This window comes from Phodopus roborovskii, unplaced genomic scaffold, assembly GCF_943737965.1.
Source record: "Phodopus roborovskii unplaced genomic scaffold, PHOROB, whole genome shotgun sequence".
Taxonomy (NCBI): Eukaryota; Metazoa; Chordata; class Mammalia; order Rodentia; family Cricetidae; genus Phodopus; species Phodopus roborovskii.
In genome coordinates this window covers 22,377,804-22,397,626 of record NW_026125052.1, presented here as the reverse complement: position 1 = coordinate 22,397,626, position 19,823 = coordinate 22,377,804, and the positions used below count along the sequence as shown (strand labels likewise).

Below are 19,823 nucleotides of genomic sequence, written 5' to 3'. Positions count from 1 at the left end.
CGGTAGGTATACTTCCCCTGTCGCACCGCTCTGACTCAATCAGGAAGTTTCCTGGCTGCCTCACACCACAGTTCCTCCTATGATACGCCCTCCATCCCGGGCCTCCGTCAGTCTGAGATGCTCCTGGGATACTTGTAAGTGAAGGTGAAAACAGCTACTTAGGCAGAGGTTGGAGATCCAAATTGGAAGTCTTTTCTCATGAAGTGGGCACTTAGACACAACTTAGTGTTTAGCCACCTAACCATGGACTTCAAAGAGAAGTAGGACCACACAGAACTCTGGGAAATCACAACATGAGGAGAGAGAAGGGAAGCATTAAAAAAAAAAAAAAAAAAAAAAAAAAAAGCCAGACGGTTCTATAACAGAGAAATGTATAAAAAAGCAATGTTGTGTTAAAGAAAATAACAGAAGTAAGACAACCAAAGAAACATGAGACAGCGCATGGAGCTCACAGCTGCAGTGAGATGTGGCAACTAGCCCTAGACTGTGTGAGTCAAGACGAGGTACCAGAAGATGAAGGTCAAAGATGAATCTCTCTTTACTCTTTTGCTGTGGTTGTGTGGCACTAGGCACCGATCCCAAGGTCTTGTGTGCATGCTGGGCAGACACTACTGCTGAGCTCCAACCCGGCCAGTGTTCACAGCTGAGGCTAGAACACGAGTAACTAACTGCACAGCCAGCAGAGTGAGAAGAATTGGTATGTGTGTGTGTGGGGGGGGGGGGGGGGGGAGTCTACACAACAGAGAAGGCCGATAACCCAGAGTCAGTGAGATGACTGGACAAGGACAGGAGACAGTAAACTCAAGAGAACTAAAGCTGGCAATAAGAACATAAAGAGGCTCAGGGGTACATAAAAAGTGAGTTATTTGTTGCCATCAATTAGCAGGGCACAGTCTAGATGGTGGTGCTCCTAGAGTGGCCATCTCCACATCGTGAGGTAACAGGCTCGAGAAGAGGCTCCGAGAAACCAGGACAAAGGAGCTAAGCACTGCATAAGAAAGGAGGGGCCGAGTCTCACTGAAATGAAATGACGCAGATTCCAGCCATACTAACTCTACCAACAACGTGGTCTTCTCTAACATGTCCCAGCACAGAAGCAGGAAGAGCGGACAAGTGGGTAGACAAAAAGTTAAAGGTCTGCACAGTGGGTACGGAGACAAGGCCAGGCACTGAGGGAGTCACTGCCAGTCTTCCCAGGCTAAAGCCACTGTCAATGAGACAACGGTAGCTCTGTCTTTATACACTTTATCACACGGAGTCTATAAATCTGAGTCTATTGCTGAATTAAGAAAATCTGAGGTAGGGTGCTGGAGAGACAGTTCCCATCACCCACAGTAGTTAGCAACCATCTCTAACTCCAGTTCCAGGGGCTCAGATGGCTTCATCCAACCTCCATGAACACACATGTAGTATACAAACATACATGTAGGCAAAGCACTTATATCCATAAAGTGAAATTATTTATTGATTTTTGGTTTTTTCAAAGCAGGGTTTCTTTGTGTAGCTTTGCAGACAAAGCTGGCCTTGAAATCATAGAGATCCACCTGCCTCTGTCTCCTAAGCTGGGATTAAAGGCATGCGCCACCACCACCCTACTGAAATTAATTAATTAATATATTTATTTATAAAATAAAATCTAGGGAAATACAAACATGCAAAGGAAACAACTCATGAAACACATGGGCCAGGAGAAAGGTGGCATGCCCTACTAAATTACTCTGAAATAATAAGCATAACAATAAGCAGGAGATGCTTTTGGCCAACCAGAAGTTCCCTACCAGAACTACACACCCAACTGATGTGAGCAGCTTACCTGTTTGGGCTCTGTAGGCCTTTTCTCTGGTGTTCGGATCTTATTAATTTCAGGACCGGGGTTATTTGTATCAGTTTTACCTAAGGAAATATTTTTAAATCCTTATAAATTATCTCCAGTGAACGTGACATTTCCAGTGACTATTTCGACACTAGACAAAGCAGAAGAGTTTAAACATTATTCACTCATTCTTATCACTTTATACAACCATGTGAGTTCTAGTCCTCTATTTTCAGAGCTGCAGTTTCTCTGCAAAAAAAAGAAAGTTATAAATAAAAAATGGCAGGGCAAAAGCTTCACAAAGGAGAAACAACCTGCAAACAGCAGGTGAAAATGGTCCACTCTCCAGGAATTTATAGTCTCTCTCTTTTTAAATTAGACAAACCAAAGGTCTTGGTATCCCTGCCTGCTTACAAAGGTTCAACACTTTTGTTTGCTTGCAGATGCAATTAAGTGAAAATCTAAATGATGTATCCAGCTTACTGAAGGGATCTAGACTGTCAGGGTTTGCATCTAAAAGCTCCCTGAAAGCCCACATGTGAAGGGGCTTGTCCTCCAGCCTGCATGCTACAGGAAGAGCAACCTGAGGATGTGGAGACTACAGGACAGAGGGGCACTGGGACTCCGGCCCCTTCCTCTCTGGCTTTTTGCCTCCCCACTCCCATGACTGGACACAGCTCCTCTACCACGTGTGCCTCCATGATGTACCGTGAGGCCACAGGGACAAAGCAAGGATGGACCAAATCCATCAAAAATGGAGCCAAAATACATCTTTCTTTCTTATAAATTGTTAGCCTCAGCTTTTCTGTCAGAATGATAGAAGTTATAGTGTGCAAGTATTCTGGACATAAATAGGTGATGGATTACAGAGGAAGCAAAGTTAAGGTTTCTCAATAAACAATTAGAGTAGACTAGCCTAACTTGATAAGTGTGAAGAGTTCTGGTCTGAAAGAATTAAGCCTAAGCGGGTGTTTTCTGAGAAACGCCCTGGCAACAGCACTAGAACTCAATAAATGAACTGTCACGTCAGCGCTGACTTATGCTGCACGTGAACACATGAGAACTGTAATGTCCAAGGCTAAAAACCAACAGATGGTCAGAAGATGAGATGGTGCAAGCTAAAGAGTAAAGCAACAGAAAGAACCAGAGCTAAAACACAGAGGAAAACCCTGAAAAGAACCAACAAAAGGCTAGTCATGCGCTGTGGGGAATGTTCATCAGCTGAACACATGGGTAAATGGGACCATAGAGAAGAGTACAGGAAGTCAGAAAGAATCCCTACTCATACAGAGTTTGAAAACCTCCCAACATCGTAAGAACTATAAAAAGACCCAATATACACACACCAAAAAAGCAAACAGAAATCTTCCCGAAGGCTAACACCATTATAAAATAAAAATCTTTAAAGCAGACAGAGAAGGCACAGTATATTACATATATATGAAAGACAAAGCTAAAGGCCACACACTCCCTTCCCGAGACTGCCCAGCAAGCACTGAGCTGCACCCTAACTCACCACAACTCATTTACTTTTTAAAACTCTTTAAAAAGATACCTGCCTGTTTGAACAAAAACCACCAGAAATATTTTTAAATAAGCCTACATCAAGGTAAAATGTTCCAGGTGGTGGTGGTGCACACCTTTAATCCCAGCACTCTGGGGGCAGATACAGGTAGATGTCTGTGAGTTCGAGGCCACCTGGTCTACAGAGCAAGTTCTAAGACAGCCAGAGCTGCACAAGAAACCCTGTCTAAAAAAAAATAAATAATAATAAAATAAATGCATGACCATCAAAGCCCAGAGAGGAGACTCTGAACTCCTGTAAATCCTTTCACTGTGCATGGGGTATGCAATGTAAGTTGGAAGTATGCTGCAGAAGTTAAAGATACATGGGCCCAATGAAGCCACAAAACTAGCCCCAAGGTAACTAAAATACTATGTTATACTATGTTATAACTAAGAAACCAAAAGCAATCAAATGGAATTACATGCACACTCTATAAACATCAAGCTCACAGAACCCAAGATTTAAAAAAGGAAAAAAAAAAAAAAAAAAAAAATCCATCTCCGTGTGGAGATGTATGCCTTTAAACCCCACAATCAGGAGGAAGAGGCAGGCGTTTTTCTATGAGTCTGAGGCTAGCCTTCTATGAGTTCCAGGCCAGACAGCACAGGGAGAAAGACTACTAATTATAAACTATCTAAAAGCAACATGCATTGCTGCTTCCTTTGGGTGGTGCTGCAGATAAAATGTAAATGAAATATGCATTTACCACTGCACTGTAGCCTCACCCTTAGAAGATACAAACAGATTAAAAGCAAACAGTCAAAAACAAATATGCACTGCTGTCATCAGTCAGAAGAAAGCCCAAGAGCTACACAGATTTTGACCAAAGTGGACCTCAGAGCCATGAACATCACCAGGAACAGTCATTCTGTAACACTAAATGAGTCAACAGAGAACACGGTCTTCACTGTTTATCTCCTAACATCAGACCCCTAAAATTCACTGAGAACTGACAGAACATAAAGAAATCCTAGACAAGCCTGGCATAGGAGCACACACCTGTCGTCCCAGCTCTGGGGAGGGTGGGGGGTGGGGGGGGACGGACAACGACACATCAGGAGATCAAGGTCACGCCAGGCTATGTAAGCAGTCCAAAGCCAGTCTAGCTGAGACTTTGTCTCAAAAAAATAGACAGATAGTTTTCAGAGACTAACTCCTCTCTTCAGAAAGTGACAGGAAAGACAGGAGAGAGCCAGGAAGGATACACAAGAAAGACTTGAGCAGCACCTGACCAGCTTGCCCTGAGCTCCCAATGCTTCAGGGTACATAAGAGTATTGAACACTGATAGAGAGGCCCCAAAGCCCAAGGAATTCAACAGGATCCATGCCATACAAAACATGCTCTCTCACCATGATGGAATTAAAAGTAGGAATCAGTAACAGGAAGCATTTCAGAAAATCACTAGTAATCAGAAACTGAAACTCACCATTCTAAATAATCCATGGATATAATCTTTTTTGTTTTGTTTCTGAAACGGGTCTCACTACATTGTAGCTCAGGTTAGATTGTAGCCCAGGTTAGCTTAGATTTCATAATCCTCTTTCCTCAGTTTTCCCAATGCTGAGATCACAGGCACCAACCCACCTAGTCCATGAGTCTATCTTAGTGTCAAGAGAAAATTTAAAAGTATATTATTGAACTAAATAAAAATGCAAAAACAACATATCAGAATCTGTGGAATGTACTAATGAGGAAGATATCACACTAAATAGCCATTTTAATCAAGCTTTATATGTATACTTAAAACTGCATTTAAATGTTGAAATTGTCAGGCGTTGGTGGCACACACCTTTAGTCCCAGCACTCAGAGACAGAGGCAGTAGGATCTCTGTGAGTTTAAGTCCAACCTGGTCTACAGAGGGAATTCTAGGACAGTCTCCTAAGCAATACAGAGAAACCCTGTCTCAAAACAAACAAACAAAAAAAATGTTGAAAGAAATTAAGGCCTAAAAAGGTAGGGACACATATACTCTGTCCATAGACCGGCGGCTTAACATTGTTAGGTTTCCAATTATTCCAAAACTGACCTAAGACTTAAAGTGCAGCTAGCTTTCGGGTTTTTGTTTGTTTAAGCCAAGCTGACTCTGAACTGTTTATGGGACTGGAAAACAATGTAGCAGGAGCAACACCACCACCATGTGTCAGCCCTTACCTCACAGTACGCACAGAGTTAGCGCAAAGGTCAGTGTGAGAGTTGAGGTGACAAGATCTCTAAGGGTTTCCACTTACCGTTTCGATTTTGCTCCTGCTGATCCTTCTCTGCATGCTGATTCTGTGGCTGCCCAATGTTGACAGGTGGGTGATGCCCAAGGCCATAAGGGATCGGTGACCCACGTCCATGTGTGTGTAACAGGTTCATATTGTAGGCCATCGCTGCTGGGTGTGTAATAATTCGGGGATCGACTGCAAACCTGCCCTGGTATCCTGTCCATGGTACCTAAATTATTATAAGAAATAAAGTAACTGAACTGCATCTATTTCTGAACACACACTGGTATGTTGTTGATTAGCAAAAAACAAACACACACATAAAAGACCAAAATTTTACCCAACCACCATGTTGATATCATTCAGCAGTAACAATGGGTAGAGTCACATCGGCCAAAACCTGGTTCTCAAAAGCTTTAACATGTTAGGAAAAATGGATCACTGGGGGTGGGGGGGAGGGAGATTTAGAAGGAAACAAGGACTTGAAACTGATAATTATTCCCTAGTAAATCAAAGCAGTTTATACTCCTGAGTCATTTCTTCTCCACATGGATGTACACACAGATTACCATGAAAATGATCTTTCCAAGAGAAAACTGCATGGTTACACAATTTTATAGACTGGATCAAAGAGCCTAGAGTAGGTATTCTAACCTTTCATGAATAACAGTCACTTAATGTTCATACACAGCAGGCAAAATTTAAACAGGTCATTATTCTAATTAGTGCTTTCCACTGAGTCAACTCTACCTCAATCATGCTTGCCTAAATACATGGGAGGGACCTCTCTAGGTTACACAGTTGGGATGGCAATGACAAGTGCTGTTGTCATTGTAACTGCTGCATGCAGACTCTCAGAAATCTATATACTAAAAGCTTCTCTGACCTGGTCAAATGAAACAGAAATCCTAACAGACTATTTCAAGCAGACCATGAGCCATGTTGCTAGGCATTTGGGAAAAAATAACTCAGCTAAAATCTAGAGCCTCTGAGGTACAGGCGTGACAATTACTCTGCTTGGCTGCCATGTTTGTGACCTATCATGGCCAACAAGAGCAAGAAAGCTCACAGCTCAGCAGTTCACTTCTCCATGGGAACCGGCAGGAGTGCCAAAACTTTCTGATAAGATCACCTCCACCTGAAATTACCTCACTTAAATCAAGTAGACTGTTTCCTAGGCTAAAGCGTTGAACAAAAAGCACCAAGCATTTCAAAAAGGAAATTAAAAATGGGTTGATGTATAAGATGGAAGTCTCTTAAAATCCTTTCTCAGAATTCATGAGCCACTCATGTTTCATAAAGCACTGGATTTCCTAGACAAATTCAGACCCACGAGAACTAGACTAAAGGCCCATCTCCTCCAATAACTCCACTGCTTAGGAGCAGTTCATGACTGAGAATAAAAGGCAAAAGACAAGTAAAAGCATCACTTATACAATTTTCCTCAGGAGACCAAAAAAAAAAAAAAAAAAAAAAAAAAAAAAAAAAAAAAGAAGCCAAAGGCTTCTGAATGAAAACATGTGACTCATGACTTCTTCATAGTCTGTGATAAACCAACAAGGTACAAACAATATACACATTTCTTTGGACATTTCAGAACTTAGTAGTTAAACACGAGTTACTTTAAAAAGAAGCTTATGAACACTGTAAATTTAAGAATGAAAGCATGCAAGGTTACAGGTGTGCTCAGCAGTGACTGCTAAGCACACGAGAGACCCTTGGTTTGATGCACAGTACTGAAAAGCAAAGGCTGGCAAAACACTCATTGGTATTGCCACTACGTGACTGAGGAGAAAGGATGAAAATGTCCACTTACGGGCAAAGGCACCGACATGACTACATTCCCTCCATAGACAGCAGGTACATAAAGAATACTTGTCCCAGTGTGAGGATCTATCCTTTGAACGGGGCTTGGAGATTTTCCCAAACTTGGGTGAGGTCCAAGAGGGGGTGGAGGCGTATATGCTCTAATAGGATTGCCAATAAGTACAGAAGGATTGGGCTGAACTGCAAAACAAACCAAAAAAAGGAGACTCGATAGCTGTACACAATGACCTTGACAGAAATGCTCTAATCATCCAATAGCAATGATCACATTTCCCAGGTGAACCATGAAATGCCTCCACCAAAGAACAAGTGCCCAGAATAAAGCACATTATGAAACAACTGCTCCACAGTGCTCTCGAACATGGGTCGCAGCTGTGTGAAGGGCACAGTGTTAACTTCTGAGAAGCTGGAGGGGAGTCTTCAAGACAGAACCACGAGTGCACAACTCACAGCAGCAGCAACAGCAGCAGCAGCAGCAGCAGCCTCAAGACTAGGAACAGACAGTCCCTCAGAACCAAGTTCTGATTTGCTATTGTAACACCGTCACATGCAGAGAGTGAAGGTTACAAGTATCACAATGCTATTCAAGGCCACTGTAATGAACTTTATCTTGAAATGTGTATGGTACAACATTTATAGGATAAAAATACCTTTCGAAGACTTATGTTGTGTAAAAGGCTATGTGTGCTGGTAGCACTTTTCAGAAATTAACATGGTGACATAAGAATAGAAGAGTTCACTAAGACTACAAAGTTCGTATTTGTATATGCCCGAGAGATGGAGAAGTGGGTAAATGTAAGGGAAGGGAAGGGGAGAGAGGAGAGACTGATAGAAAGCTCTTTCCCGTAGCAAATTTTGTTTGTATTAAAAAAAAAGTTGTCCTCACCAATGCCATCATTCTGGAAATGGTCACTCTGGGGATGATGAAGGCCTTTCCCCTGTAAAGACAAAAACAACTACATGATAACCTAATCATGTTTTAACATTAGAGAACAGAGCTTCTCCTCAGCATAGTCAAATTAAATAAATATACCCACAGTTAATAGCTTAAAACTATCAGGCTATAATCAGGTACTATTTTGACTATGTCAAAATTACTTTCTTTAGGTCCATGCCCTCTCACACAACATGCTGTATCTTCACTTTTCTACTTCAAAACTCATGACACCTAAAATCCTTTTTGTTTTGTATCTTAAAGATTTATTTTATCAGGGCTGGAGAGATGGTTCAGCAGTTAAGAGTACTGGCTGTTCTTCAAAGGACCCAGGTTCAATTCCCAGCACCCACATGGCAGCTTATAACTATAACTCCAGTTCCAGGGGATATGACACCTTCACAGCAATGCGCATAAAATAAAGTTAAATAAATTATTTTAAAAAGATTTATTTTTCTTACTGTGTATGTATGGACATACTTGAGCGTACATGAGCACAGTTGTGGGTGGGTGCTTAAGCACAAAGATCAAAAGAAGGTATTCAGTCTCTCGGAGCTTAATTTACAGAGTTTGGAAGATGCCAGGCTTCCTACACATGTGCAAGGGCGCAAACTCCACGACTATGCAGAAAGTTTCTTAACCTCCGAGCCACTGTTCTAGCCCCTGTTTTGTTAAGACAGGGTCTCAAAAATGGCTATGTAGCTAAGGATGACCTAGAACTTCCGATTTTTCTGTCTCCACCGCCTAGGTGCTGGGATTACAGGTGTGGCCACCATGCCAGTTTTATGGGGTGCTGGGGTGGCTTTGTGCATGCTAGACAAGTACTATCCCATCTGAGCTACATTTCCAGCCCCTCAAATTCTCTTTTTAATAATTTTATTTTGGTTTGGTTTTTGTTATATAGACTTGGGACAGAATGGACTGGCCACAAACTCACAGAGATCCTGCCTCTCTGAAGTGCTGGAACTACAATGAAATGTGCAATCAATTCAACTATTTCTATCCCATGGTAACATCCTAAAATTGCTCTAAAAATGAAATGACAAAATATAAAAGCTGTTTAAAAAAAAAAAAAAATCTGTGTTCTACTCCTAGGGTAAAACCCATACTAACATGGTTTGATTTTATTTTTTCCCAGTATGATTCATGGTATCTCCAAGTATTCAATTTTCTCTGAAGAAAAGCAAAGAGACACTGATGATTTTTGAAGGAACTTTAGTTAATTGCTAGGCAGCAATTTGGCAATACATATCGTAAGCATCAAAACGTACAGAGACTTAACACTGTAATTGCACTCCAGGGATTTATCCAATTGAAATAATCAGTGATCTGGGCACAGATGTGCATCACAGTGTGATCTATATGTGTGATAAATGCTTAAGATTCAAAATCCCATCACTGGGGGCTTTACTAAATAAGCAATGACAGAGTCATATGTGATACATTGATCAGTCCTTAAACGATCACAAGTCACCAAGGTGATAAGGACATCAGTCCTAAGATCACAAGGAACTGGATTCTGCCAACCACCTGCATCAGTATGGAAAAAGATTCTTTTCAGAGCATCTGAGAGCCCCGGCGGCCGACATCCTGATCCCAGCCTTGAAAACCCAGAACAGAAACAAAAGCAAGCCAATCCCAACCAAGCTGACAAACCTGAGAGGGACCTGGCCCTTCCTCTTTTTTTCCCTACAATTTTGCTTCCCAACCATGAAGTGGTTGGTTTTTCCACCATGACAAGCAGCATTAGACAAAAAGCAAAGAGACCAACTGACTAAAACCTCTAAAATTGTGAGACAAAATAAACATTAGTACTTTATAAGCCAATTATATTAGATATTTGCTACAATAATATAACAGAACTTCCTTATTCTTTTAAAAATACTTTTTGTTCACATGGGGTATCATGTAGCCCAGGGTAGCCTAAACTTATAGCCAAGAATGGCCTTGAACTCCTGATCCTCTTGCTTCTACCTCCCAAATACTAGGCTATCAGGCCTGCACACCACCATGCCCAGGTAAAGAATACTTAGGGCACCAATACAACCCAGATATTCTTCTGGGCACAGAAGTCAGGGCAGTAACTAGCACAAGCAAAAACCACCCCAGCTGAGCTAGCTTAGGTTTCACTGTTGCTATTTGTTTTGTTTACATTTTCCCCAAGCTCCCTGTCTCCATGTCCTCAATAATGTCCTCAACAGGAACCGCATGCTGTGTGTCTGGCTCCGTCTCCTGCTCCTGCATCCTGCTGTCATCTATCCAACATCTGCCACCACAGGACTTGGGACAACTTGTTTATCTATGCTTCTAGCATCTAACACATGGCACAGGGAAGTAACTCATTTGTGTAGACTGCTCTGCCCTCTAATAGCACCAACTCGCAGAAGCAAAACATAGTAAGCTTTATTAAGCTAAGAACAAATGACTGTGCATTAGCAGAGTTGCTCTCCGCTTAGTACCTATTTAGCTAAAAGACCTTCAAAACATTAAGCCATTCATTCCTGTTCACATTAGGTATAACAAAGACCAACGCCAACATACTCTTTAAATTCGGATTGGTACGTCTAATGCGATGCCTACTGTAAGGAGCCAGCAGATTGCAGTGACTCCATACATGCCATCCTCAGAATCTGCTTTTTCAGGATGCTAACTGCAAAATAGGGCTTTTTTCTTTTTTTTCATACACTGCAGCAAATGAGCCAGCTCTCTTTGCTCAAAGTAACTGTGGCTCAGAACTGAAAATGGCCCTGACCTCCTAACACACCTCAGCTCTGCCGGCCCCAAACAGACTGTTTCCAGACTACAGAACCATTTCATCTTCAACAGTCCACAAGTTGTCTCAACTCTGTTAAATACCACTTGAAATGAAAGGGTCATTAAAGAATTAGAACAATTTTCTTTATTCCAATATTGATTTAAAACAAAATTCCTGTATAAAATAGCCTTTATGGATATGCTTTTAAAAGTCTCATTGGGGCTGCCAAGGTGGCTCAGCAGGTGAAGGAATTTGCTAAAAGACAGAACTGATTCCCCCAAGTTGTCCTCTACCTCCTCATCTATGCGTGCGCACACACATACACACAAATTAATGAATGTTTTTAAATGCTTTAAATAAAAATAAAACGTGTTGTAACCCTTAGCTTTTATTCACTGTCTGTCAGCCTCAACCCTAACACCAGTGTCAGCCTCAACCCTAACACCAGAAGTTTTCCGCTTTCTCTCATTTTTGGAGGATGACTACAACATTAAGCATGGTACCCCACCATACTGTGTTCTCGTGGATTTACCCAAATCTTGGGAAAGTTCCTTGCAAATACAAGACCTTAACTCCAGCCCAACAAGCCAGTGTAAAGCAGGGCCTTTACCTTGGGTGGTGACTGCTGCTGTCTGCTGCTGTTTCCCGAATGCTGCAGTCGTAATGCCCGGGGGATAAACTCAGGAGCCAGTGGATTCAACACATACGTCTTCTTGAGTTCTAAAGCCTCTAACTGTGCCTTGATCTGTTCAAATGTGATCCCGTGTAGGCTATGATTTTCATGACACAGGGCAATAAATCGCTCCCAAAACTTCCTGAAGAAAAGATTCAGAAATTGGGTCAGTGGGTGAATAGAACTAAAGATGATATCAAATTCTGCCCCTCTCAAGTCCTTAAGGCCATTCATGAGTATGATATAGATAGAATCTTTCCAGCAAATGACAATCAGCCCAGGAGCATGCTACATACAAAACAGGATCACAAAAACCTTTGACTCATCCATGCTATACAGAAATGTGTGTTCGTGAGCATATAATATGGTTTTCAAAACTGATAACTCCATTTATAGAAAAGCTGAACTTCTAGTCTTATACACACACGTATACAAATACCATGTATTCTAGTGATACATGCAAACATACACATCTGCAGTTATGCTCTGAATAACAATCAGTCAATACCATATTGCATATATAAAGCAGTGAACAATGTCATGGCTGTCCTAATCGGTGTAGATGTCTGCTGTGACAGTAATCTGATAGTGACATCACCCAAAATTGCCTTTCTCAGAACTCATTAGTAAGTAACGATTATATTTATATACTACATATGTAGAGAATACAAATTTATATGCATATTAGCATGAATTATAGATCTCACTCCCTGACTTGGCACAGTCATGTGCCTTCATGGGAAAGGTGGGTCTCTGAGAAGGACCTGAGTTTTGAAGTCACTCTGACTTCCATGACTCTCCATGAACCACATAATAGCTCTGTGGCCTTGAGCAGTTTTATTTAAACTCACTACAGCAGGCTTCCCATTTTAAATGAAAATAAAAGAGTCTGTTGTACAGTTGTCAGTTTGACTAAATGGAGCAATGTGTGCAGAGTACACAAGGCAGCACCTGGCAGAAATGGAGATCAGGAGCAGCTGCTGGATGCATATTTGCTGGAGGGAGGGTGGGGGAGGAGTGGGGGGGTCACTGTATCTATTTCATACTAATAGACACATTCTGTCAAAACAACAACAAAAAGAAAAGATTAAGCTGGTATAATACACAGGAATCATTTCTTGAAAACCCAGTAACACCTGAGAATAGTGTGTTACTTCCTTATGTTTTTGGCTGTGAGCCTAGCCTTTAACGACTGAGCCATCTCTCCAGCCCTAGCGTGTTACTTTCTAATACACAGCACACAAAGTAGGAGGGTGCTGAAGAAGTCAAACTACAAAGAAGTCACTCCTCCTCCATCCTCACAGTACCAGGAATTAACTAACTGTATTAGTTGGTTGGCAAAGTTATAACTGTTAATTTTATTACTACCAACTCTTGAGCTGGAACCATGATTTAAACTATCCAAATGAATGAGGCAATCAACATTCTCACCATGTAATCTCTCCCTCTCCCGGACAGTGTATTACTTCTCTGCAAACAAGTGCCTTAGCACATGAATTATTTGCAGTTCCTGGTAACAGAGATTCAGTTTGAAATAAACCATCAGTAGACCCAGCCTAGAGTTAAAAATTAGCCCTGCACAGTTTTGCAGCAGTTTGGTCCCAGGAAGAATTCTTCACCAATTTGCTTGGAGAAAGTGACAATAAATGTCAGAGAAAGACTAAAAATGCTAATTCTGTGCTGTTCAGTGTAGTCTGTCCACAGAAAATGTAATAGCTTCTTCAACAACATTCAGGCTGCTAAATACTTAGAATCAATTACTAGGAGAGCAACCCACAGTAATGTGGCTCCACACCATCCTGCCCATTCACCGCCCCCACCAAACCCTGGGAGTGCAGAACTGTCTGCATACACATCCTCCCATTTTATATTATCTAATCATAAACATAAACACAAATGGCAAAACACTATAACATTCTGACATTCTAACCAACACACTGGTTAGACAGTTAAGGAACTAAAACAAAACTTTGGATGGCAGTAAAATTAGGAGACTCACTAATGTACTTGCCCCTGACTGGTGAGAGGGCTCAGCCAGCAAAAGTGTGGGCTGTGCCAACATGATGATCCAAATGTAATCAATCCCTGGAGCTCCAGTAAAAGTGGAAGGGCAGACCCAACTACACAGTTATCTGTGGACATCTACAGACATGCCATCATATTAATGCCCACACATACATCACGCACGCACACACATGCACACATTTCTGTAACTTAGAATACATGCCTTTCCCCAGATTTTATTAGTGATTATAAACAAATGGCAGTAAACTGACGTCATCTAAGCACAGAACTGCTCCTAGGAGAGCTATAAAACCTATGAGCTTTACTTTCTAAAGAAAAGGTTGTTTTCTAACGTAAGAAGCAGATTCCTGTTTACAGCTTTCCCTTGTAGAAGAGACTAACTTGGGGCTGCATAAATGGCTCAGGGGAAAGATGGCTCAGTGTGGAAGCTAAGCCTGTAACCCAGTGCTGAGGAGTGGGACAAGAGGACAGAGGGGGAGATAGAAGGTAGGGTCCTAGCCACCCAGACTAGCAATTTGGTGAGCTCCAGGTTCAATGAGAGCCAATCTCAAAGCCATAAGGTGGAACGGCCACAGTCACAGCTCAGGGGTTAAGAACACTTGCTGGCTGGCAGTAGTGACGCACACCTTTAACCCCAGCACATGGGAGGCAGAGGCGGGGGGATCTCTGTGAGTTTGAGGCCAGCCTCATCTACAGAGTGAGTTGCAGGACAGTCAAGGATGCACAGAGAAATTCTGTCTCAGAAAATAAAACAAACAAACAACACTTGCTGCTTTCCCAGAGATCTGAGCTTGGTTCCCAGCACCCATGCCATGTAACTCCAGACACCTGTCCTCATGCGTGCACACCCATACACAAATATACACATAATTTAAAATACAAGTTAACCATAAAATAACACAGAGTAAGTCTAACATCAAAAAGAAATGACTTGCAGGGCAGCTTAGGGACTGTCACTTATAAAATGCAATCACTCCCTAGCATAGTTCTTTTCATAACAAGTATTATCAATTTCTTCTAAAAATATTTTTAGCAGTTTTTCCAATACTGCAAAAGATGAATCTTATGTCCTAGCTTCATACAGTTTATATTCTTAATAACTGGTCAAGATCACAGCTGTGCAGAGAAATTTCTAGGTGATGTTTCAGCTATATTTTAGTAGAACTAACTATTAGTAAAATGAATAAGAAGTATTACCCAAAACACAAGCTATGATCATTTCTTCTTACTCCCTCAATTTTAAGATACTTTTATTTAACCAGATATAAAAATTATTTACATTAAGAAACCCTGCAAAGGACATGATGGCACACGCCTTTAATCACAGCACTCAAGAAGCAGAAGCAAGAATATCTCTGGAAGTTCAAGGCCAGCCTGATCTACAGAGCAAGTTCCAGGACATCTAGGGCTACACAGAGAAACTCTGTCTCAAAACAAACAGAGCCTTAAAAGAAAATGACTACAAAATTCATCAAAATTTGGAACTGAGTCTTATCAGACTATATTATATACATGTATGAAATTGTCAAAAATAAATTTAATACTAAAATTAAGTTTTTAAGAAATTAAAACAATAATGAAGCAAAGAGGGGTGAAAGGCAGTAGACAATATAAAACTTAAACTTGACCGAAGACACACACACTCACGTGTGCACACCTGACCTTAGGGCTCTGGTACCAGCTGGCCCCACACCCCAGGGTATGCACAGCTCACCCTGGCACTTCCCAGCTGACTTGAGTCAGCTTGTCGGGGAGGCTCCTCTGACCACACCCTTTCTGGTCCCAAACCACTTTGTCTCATCTGTCACCCCTAAAAGCTCCTCATGCTCCCCCCTTTTTTGTATTAATTTATTTAGAAAACACTATGCAATGTTCCTATTTAGTTTGTTGTCAGTCTTCCTTTGCTACCCGATAGAGTAAGCACCACAGAAACTGGCGTCTGTGTTTTGCTCACTGACTATCTTCTGGCTAGAGGAGCGCTGGGGTATATATCTGTTGATATCCAGTTAGGCATGCACCACAAACAGCCACTAAATAACAGATCTCACTAAGACTGGATGTTAGATAACATCAAACCTGATTTTAGCTCACCATGCAGTCATACAGATCAATATATGCATAAAGATGTAAATTACTCTACATTTCCCAATTAAAGTCTCTCTCAGTTCAGTGACACAGACTTACCTACACCTTCCGATAGAACACAGAGCAATGGGGTCTCCCACCACAGCAACCAGGGACTGTGCTCTTGTGATGGCAGTATTGAGAAGTTTGTAGTTAGACAAAAAACCATAATCTAAGTCCTCAGTGGAGTCTTCCAAAAGTTGTTCTTTCTTTTTAATTGGTGTCTGCTTAAGCTTGCAAGTGTGGCGTGTACGCACTGTGCTAAGAAATAGAACTCTGAATTGCTTTCCTACAAAAAAAAAAAAAATTTGAAAAAAATTGAAAAAGGTCAAGATCATCACTCTGAATCACTGATAGAATAAATCTTACATCTTTAAAATCTTAATTGCTAAACCACAAGTGCTGGTAAGACGTGAGAAATCCCAATGTTAGACACAGCTGTAAGAAGCATGCGGCTGCCCTGGAATACTGTGGCAGATCCTCAAAAATGAAATGGATTCAGCAAGTCCACTTCAAAGAAAAGCCACCAAACTGAAAGCAAGGTCTCCATGAGGTCTTTGCGCCCACGCTCACGGAAGCCTTGCTCATGATGCCAAAAGGTGTGACCCAGTGTCCACAGGCACACCAGTGTAATTATACACAATGAGTTACTCAGTTGACTTATACTACAATATGAATGAACCTCAGAGGCATTGTGTTAAGTGAACAAAACCTAGTACAAAAGGACAGGTATAAGGGGGGGGGGGATAAATTGGACAGCTGTGAGATGTGAAACATGTCTGACTCCAAGCACTTTGTGTAAGAGCAACTCAAGCTGAATCTAATTAGAAGCCCTAAAGTAGTGAGATTCACACAGAGAAGGGAGAATGGAAGTGTTTGTTCGGCAAGGGCTGGAGCGGAAGAATGGGAGGTATTATTTAATGGGCCCAGAAGTCTCAGTGAGGGCAGATGGACAGTTCTAGTGATGGAGGGCGGTGTGGTGGCTATGGTGATGTACCACAGGAATGAGTGCACCGCTTGCTACCCGACTGCTCATAAAAATGCTCAAAATCGCACATTTTCTTATGGACATTGTACCACACCAAAAAAAGTTATTATGATATTGTCTTGATTTTGAAAAAGGACACTGCTAAAATGCCAAGGTTGGCCCTAAATCTACTATGTGCTCCAGGCTGTCCTGAAGCTCCTGGTGATCATCCTGCTTCAGCTTTCTTAATGCTCAGATCACAGGTATAGATCATCATGCCTAGCTTAATTTTTTTTTCCTAATTGTTATTGCTGGACTCAGTCTTTGAGATTAGCTAGCCCAACATCCACCCTACACAAGAACCCTCTTCCTGGAAGTAGGGTAATTTAATTTCCTACAAGACGGAGCAGACACATCTGATTTCACAAAGAAGCCTGAAGGAGTCTGGTTTGTAGGATTTGTTTCTTATAGTAATCTAACACCCCTCATCCTAAGGAAAGGAAGGATCCAAACATTTGACAACAGTGTTAATACTGGTCTTCAGTTTTCTCCTCTTTAACCCCACATCTTCATCTGCTCCTCACCCATGTGGATACAGAACAGAGCATCAGCTGATCTACATTCATTCTTCGAGCATTTGTATTCATTACCAAAATACCCAATTGAGTGTGACCCCAATGGGGGCAGAAGGGAGCCCCTTGCTCCCTATGATCCAGACACTGGATTACTCTTCCTGTTGTACCAAGCACCTAAAACCCCTGGGCTTTTTCTAGTGTTCACATCATCACACTGATTCATATATTTAAAGGCACAAAGTTTATCATAATTCATTTCATGAACAATGAAAATGAAAACAAATTTATTAGTAAATAGTCACTTAAAGAAGTTTACAAATGGATGTGAGGGCAATCTGGCTGTGACATCTGTCACCCCATTGATCGCCAGGGTTGGTTCAGCTAATCTGGCTGGCTAGGCAGGTGTCCCCTTCCTCCCTCACAGCTCCATATGCGTCCTTCCCAAAGGATGACCTTCCCCGAACAGAAGAGGACTGGTCTTCAGTCAAGGGTATATGAGTAGCTGCGCTCCCCTGCTAGAACCTCCAAATAAGCTCTCAAGAAGTCTACAAATAAAATATTTCAAAGTAACCCCCAAGTACAGTACAAAAATGTATTATTAATTATTAATTACATAACTGTGGTGATAGAAAAATTCAACTTGTTATTACTATCTTTACTTGGTATTGAAATTTTAATAAACATGTAAATTTAGTATTAAAGAGCTTGACAGGAAATGAAGATACCATTCCAACTCAAAAAAGTATGAAGGTTCTTTCTTCCTTCCTTCCTTTCTGTTAGATTGCTTAAAGATCTCAGGTTATTTAAGACAATTAAAAATGCTATCTAGACACACTCTGAGACATCTGAATACTTTGGGTAATTCATTCCAATTAGTCCTTACCTTGAACGTTTAGCACCCTTTCTACATTCACATCAGAGAGCCTCTTTTTCCGAAGCTCAGCACGTATCCGAAACACCTGGTCAGCGTACGGCGTCACCACACCAATGCTGCCGTCATCTAACTTCCCCCATGCGACCGGCCACTTTCTCCTTAGCTCCTCCACGCGTTCCACCACTTCAAATACCTTTAAACAAACATACTTGTTAGAATTACCGCTGGTGTTTGGGCAAAGGATACGGTAACTGAAGCTGATTGATATAGGGGTTGCATTTTAGCAAGTGGCATTTTAAAGCCAATCTACAAATGGGAGTGGTGTGTTCCTGACATGAACATAACATTGCATTCACATTTCAAACAGTAAAATCCTATAATAATGTGACTAATGTAAACACTGAAACCAAGACAGTGTGCTGGGTAAGTGGCCACGTCTCCAACCTCCCCCACTGTTAAAGTAACACAGGACTGGAGTGTCACAGAAAAACGGGGCAGAATCATGAACACAGGGAAAGCAAGGAAGCAAGTCCACACCACCCTAGTGCTCCTCAGGCCACTCCAGAGCAAGCCAAGAGACGTCCCAACCAACCACAACACTGCCCTAAGTCCCCGGAGGACAACACCTGGTATTGTCCCGCCTGTCCCCTACTGATATAACTAAGTAGACCATCTAACAGCTGTCAGATGACACAAACCTCAGCTGAGTCTAGGACAATTGACAAACATGTTCAGAATCTGTTCCTTACTTGTGGTACAAGTTCAGCCTAGCCATTGCATGGACTTTTCTATAGATTTGTTTAGACCCTACTAGTTGGGTTATACAAGGTTTTTAGTATAGTGTATCTACTTTACCTCAATGAACTGAGAAAAAGAAAAACAAAAAACAAAAACAAAAACCTCAAATGTTTGGCACAGGTTAATAAAACATGTTCCTTAACTCCTAAGAGACTATACTTATAAAACAATCCTTTCTACCTACACGCCTATTTACTTAACTACTGTCTGCCTATTAATCATCCATCCATCCATCCATCCATCCATCCTTCTGGAAAGGTCAATCCAGAATCTGAAAAGACTCTAGTGTCATATGGCTGAAGTGGACATTTTAAATGATATTTTTTAACTATAGTGTATTTACTAACAATTTCTATTTGAAATTACAATGCCTACTGCAAAAAAGAAATATGAAAAGTATGTCTTTGCCTGTGTGGACAGATGTGGGGCAAATGAAACACAAGAGACACTGCTGCAAAACCACAAGAGTTCCCACCGTGACCCTGACCACTGTCCTACCCGATCCTTTATATCATATTCTTACATTTTAAGTAGCATAAAATAGTATCAAATGTAAGTAGCCACCCAACAGATCTGTAGATGAGTCAAACTCAGCAAAGACGCTGGAGAATGATCAAGGAGCATACAAGCAAGAGAGAACCACTGTTTAATGAACCCTGAAGCCACTAAGTAAGAATAGTAA

General features: G+C 41.4%; 1 protein-coding gene across 1 annotated transcript in view; it reads right to left on the bottom strand.

Moving 5' to 3' along the window:
* Positions 1–19,823, bottom strand: part of Helz (helicase with zinc finger) — a 124,633-nt gene that overhangs the window by 19,480 nt on the left and 85,330 nt on the right. Inside the window, exons 22-28 of the mRNA XM_051179515.1 lie at positions 18,353–18,536; positions 15,988–16,216; positions 11,716–11,920; positions 8,303–8,354; positions 7,406–7,596; positions 5,611–5,818; positions 1,814–1,893 (exon numbers count right to left, since the gene is read on the bottom strand). Coding sequence (XP_051035472.1) covers positions 1,814–1,893; positions 5,611–5,818; positions 7,406–7,596; positions 8,303–8,354; positions 11,716–11,920; positions 15,988–16,216; positions 18,353–18,536 — 1,149 coding nt within the window. The remainder of the gene's footprint in view (positions 1–1,813; positions 1,894–5,610; positions 5,819–7,405; positions 7,597–8,302; positions 8,355–11,715; positions 11,921–15,987; positions 16,217–18,352; positions 18,537–19,823) is intronic.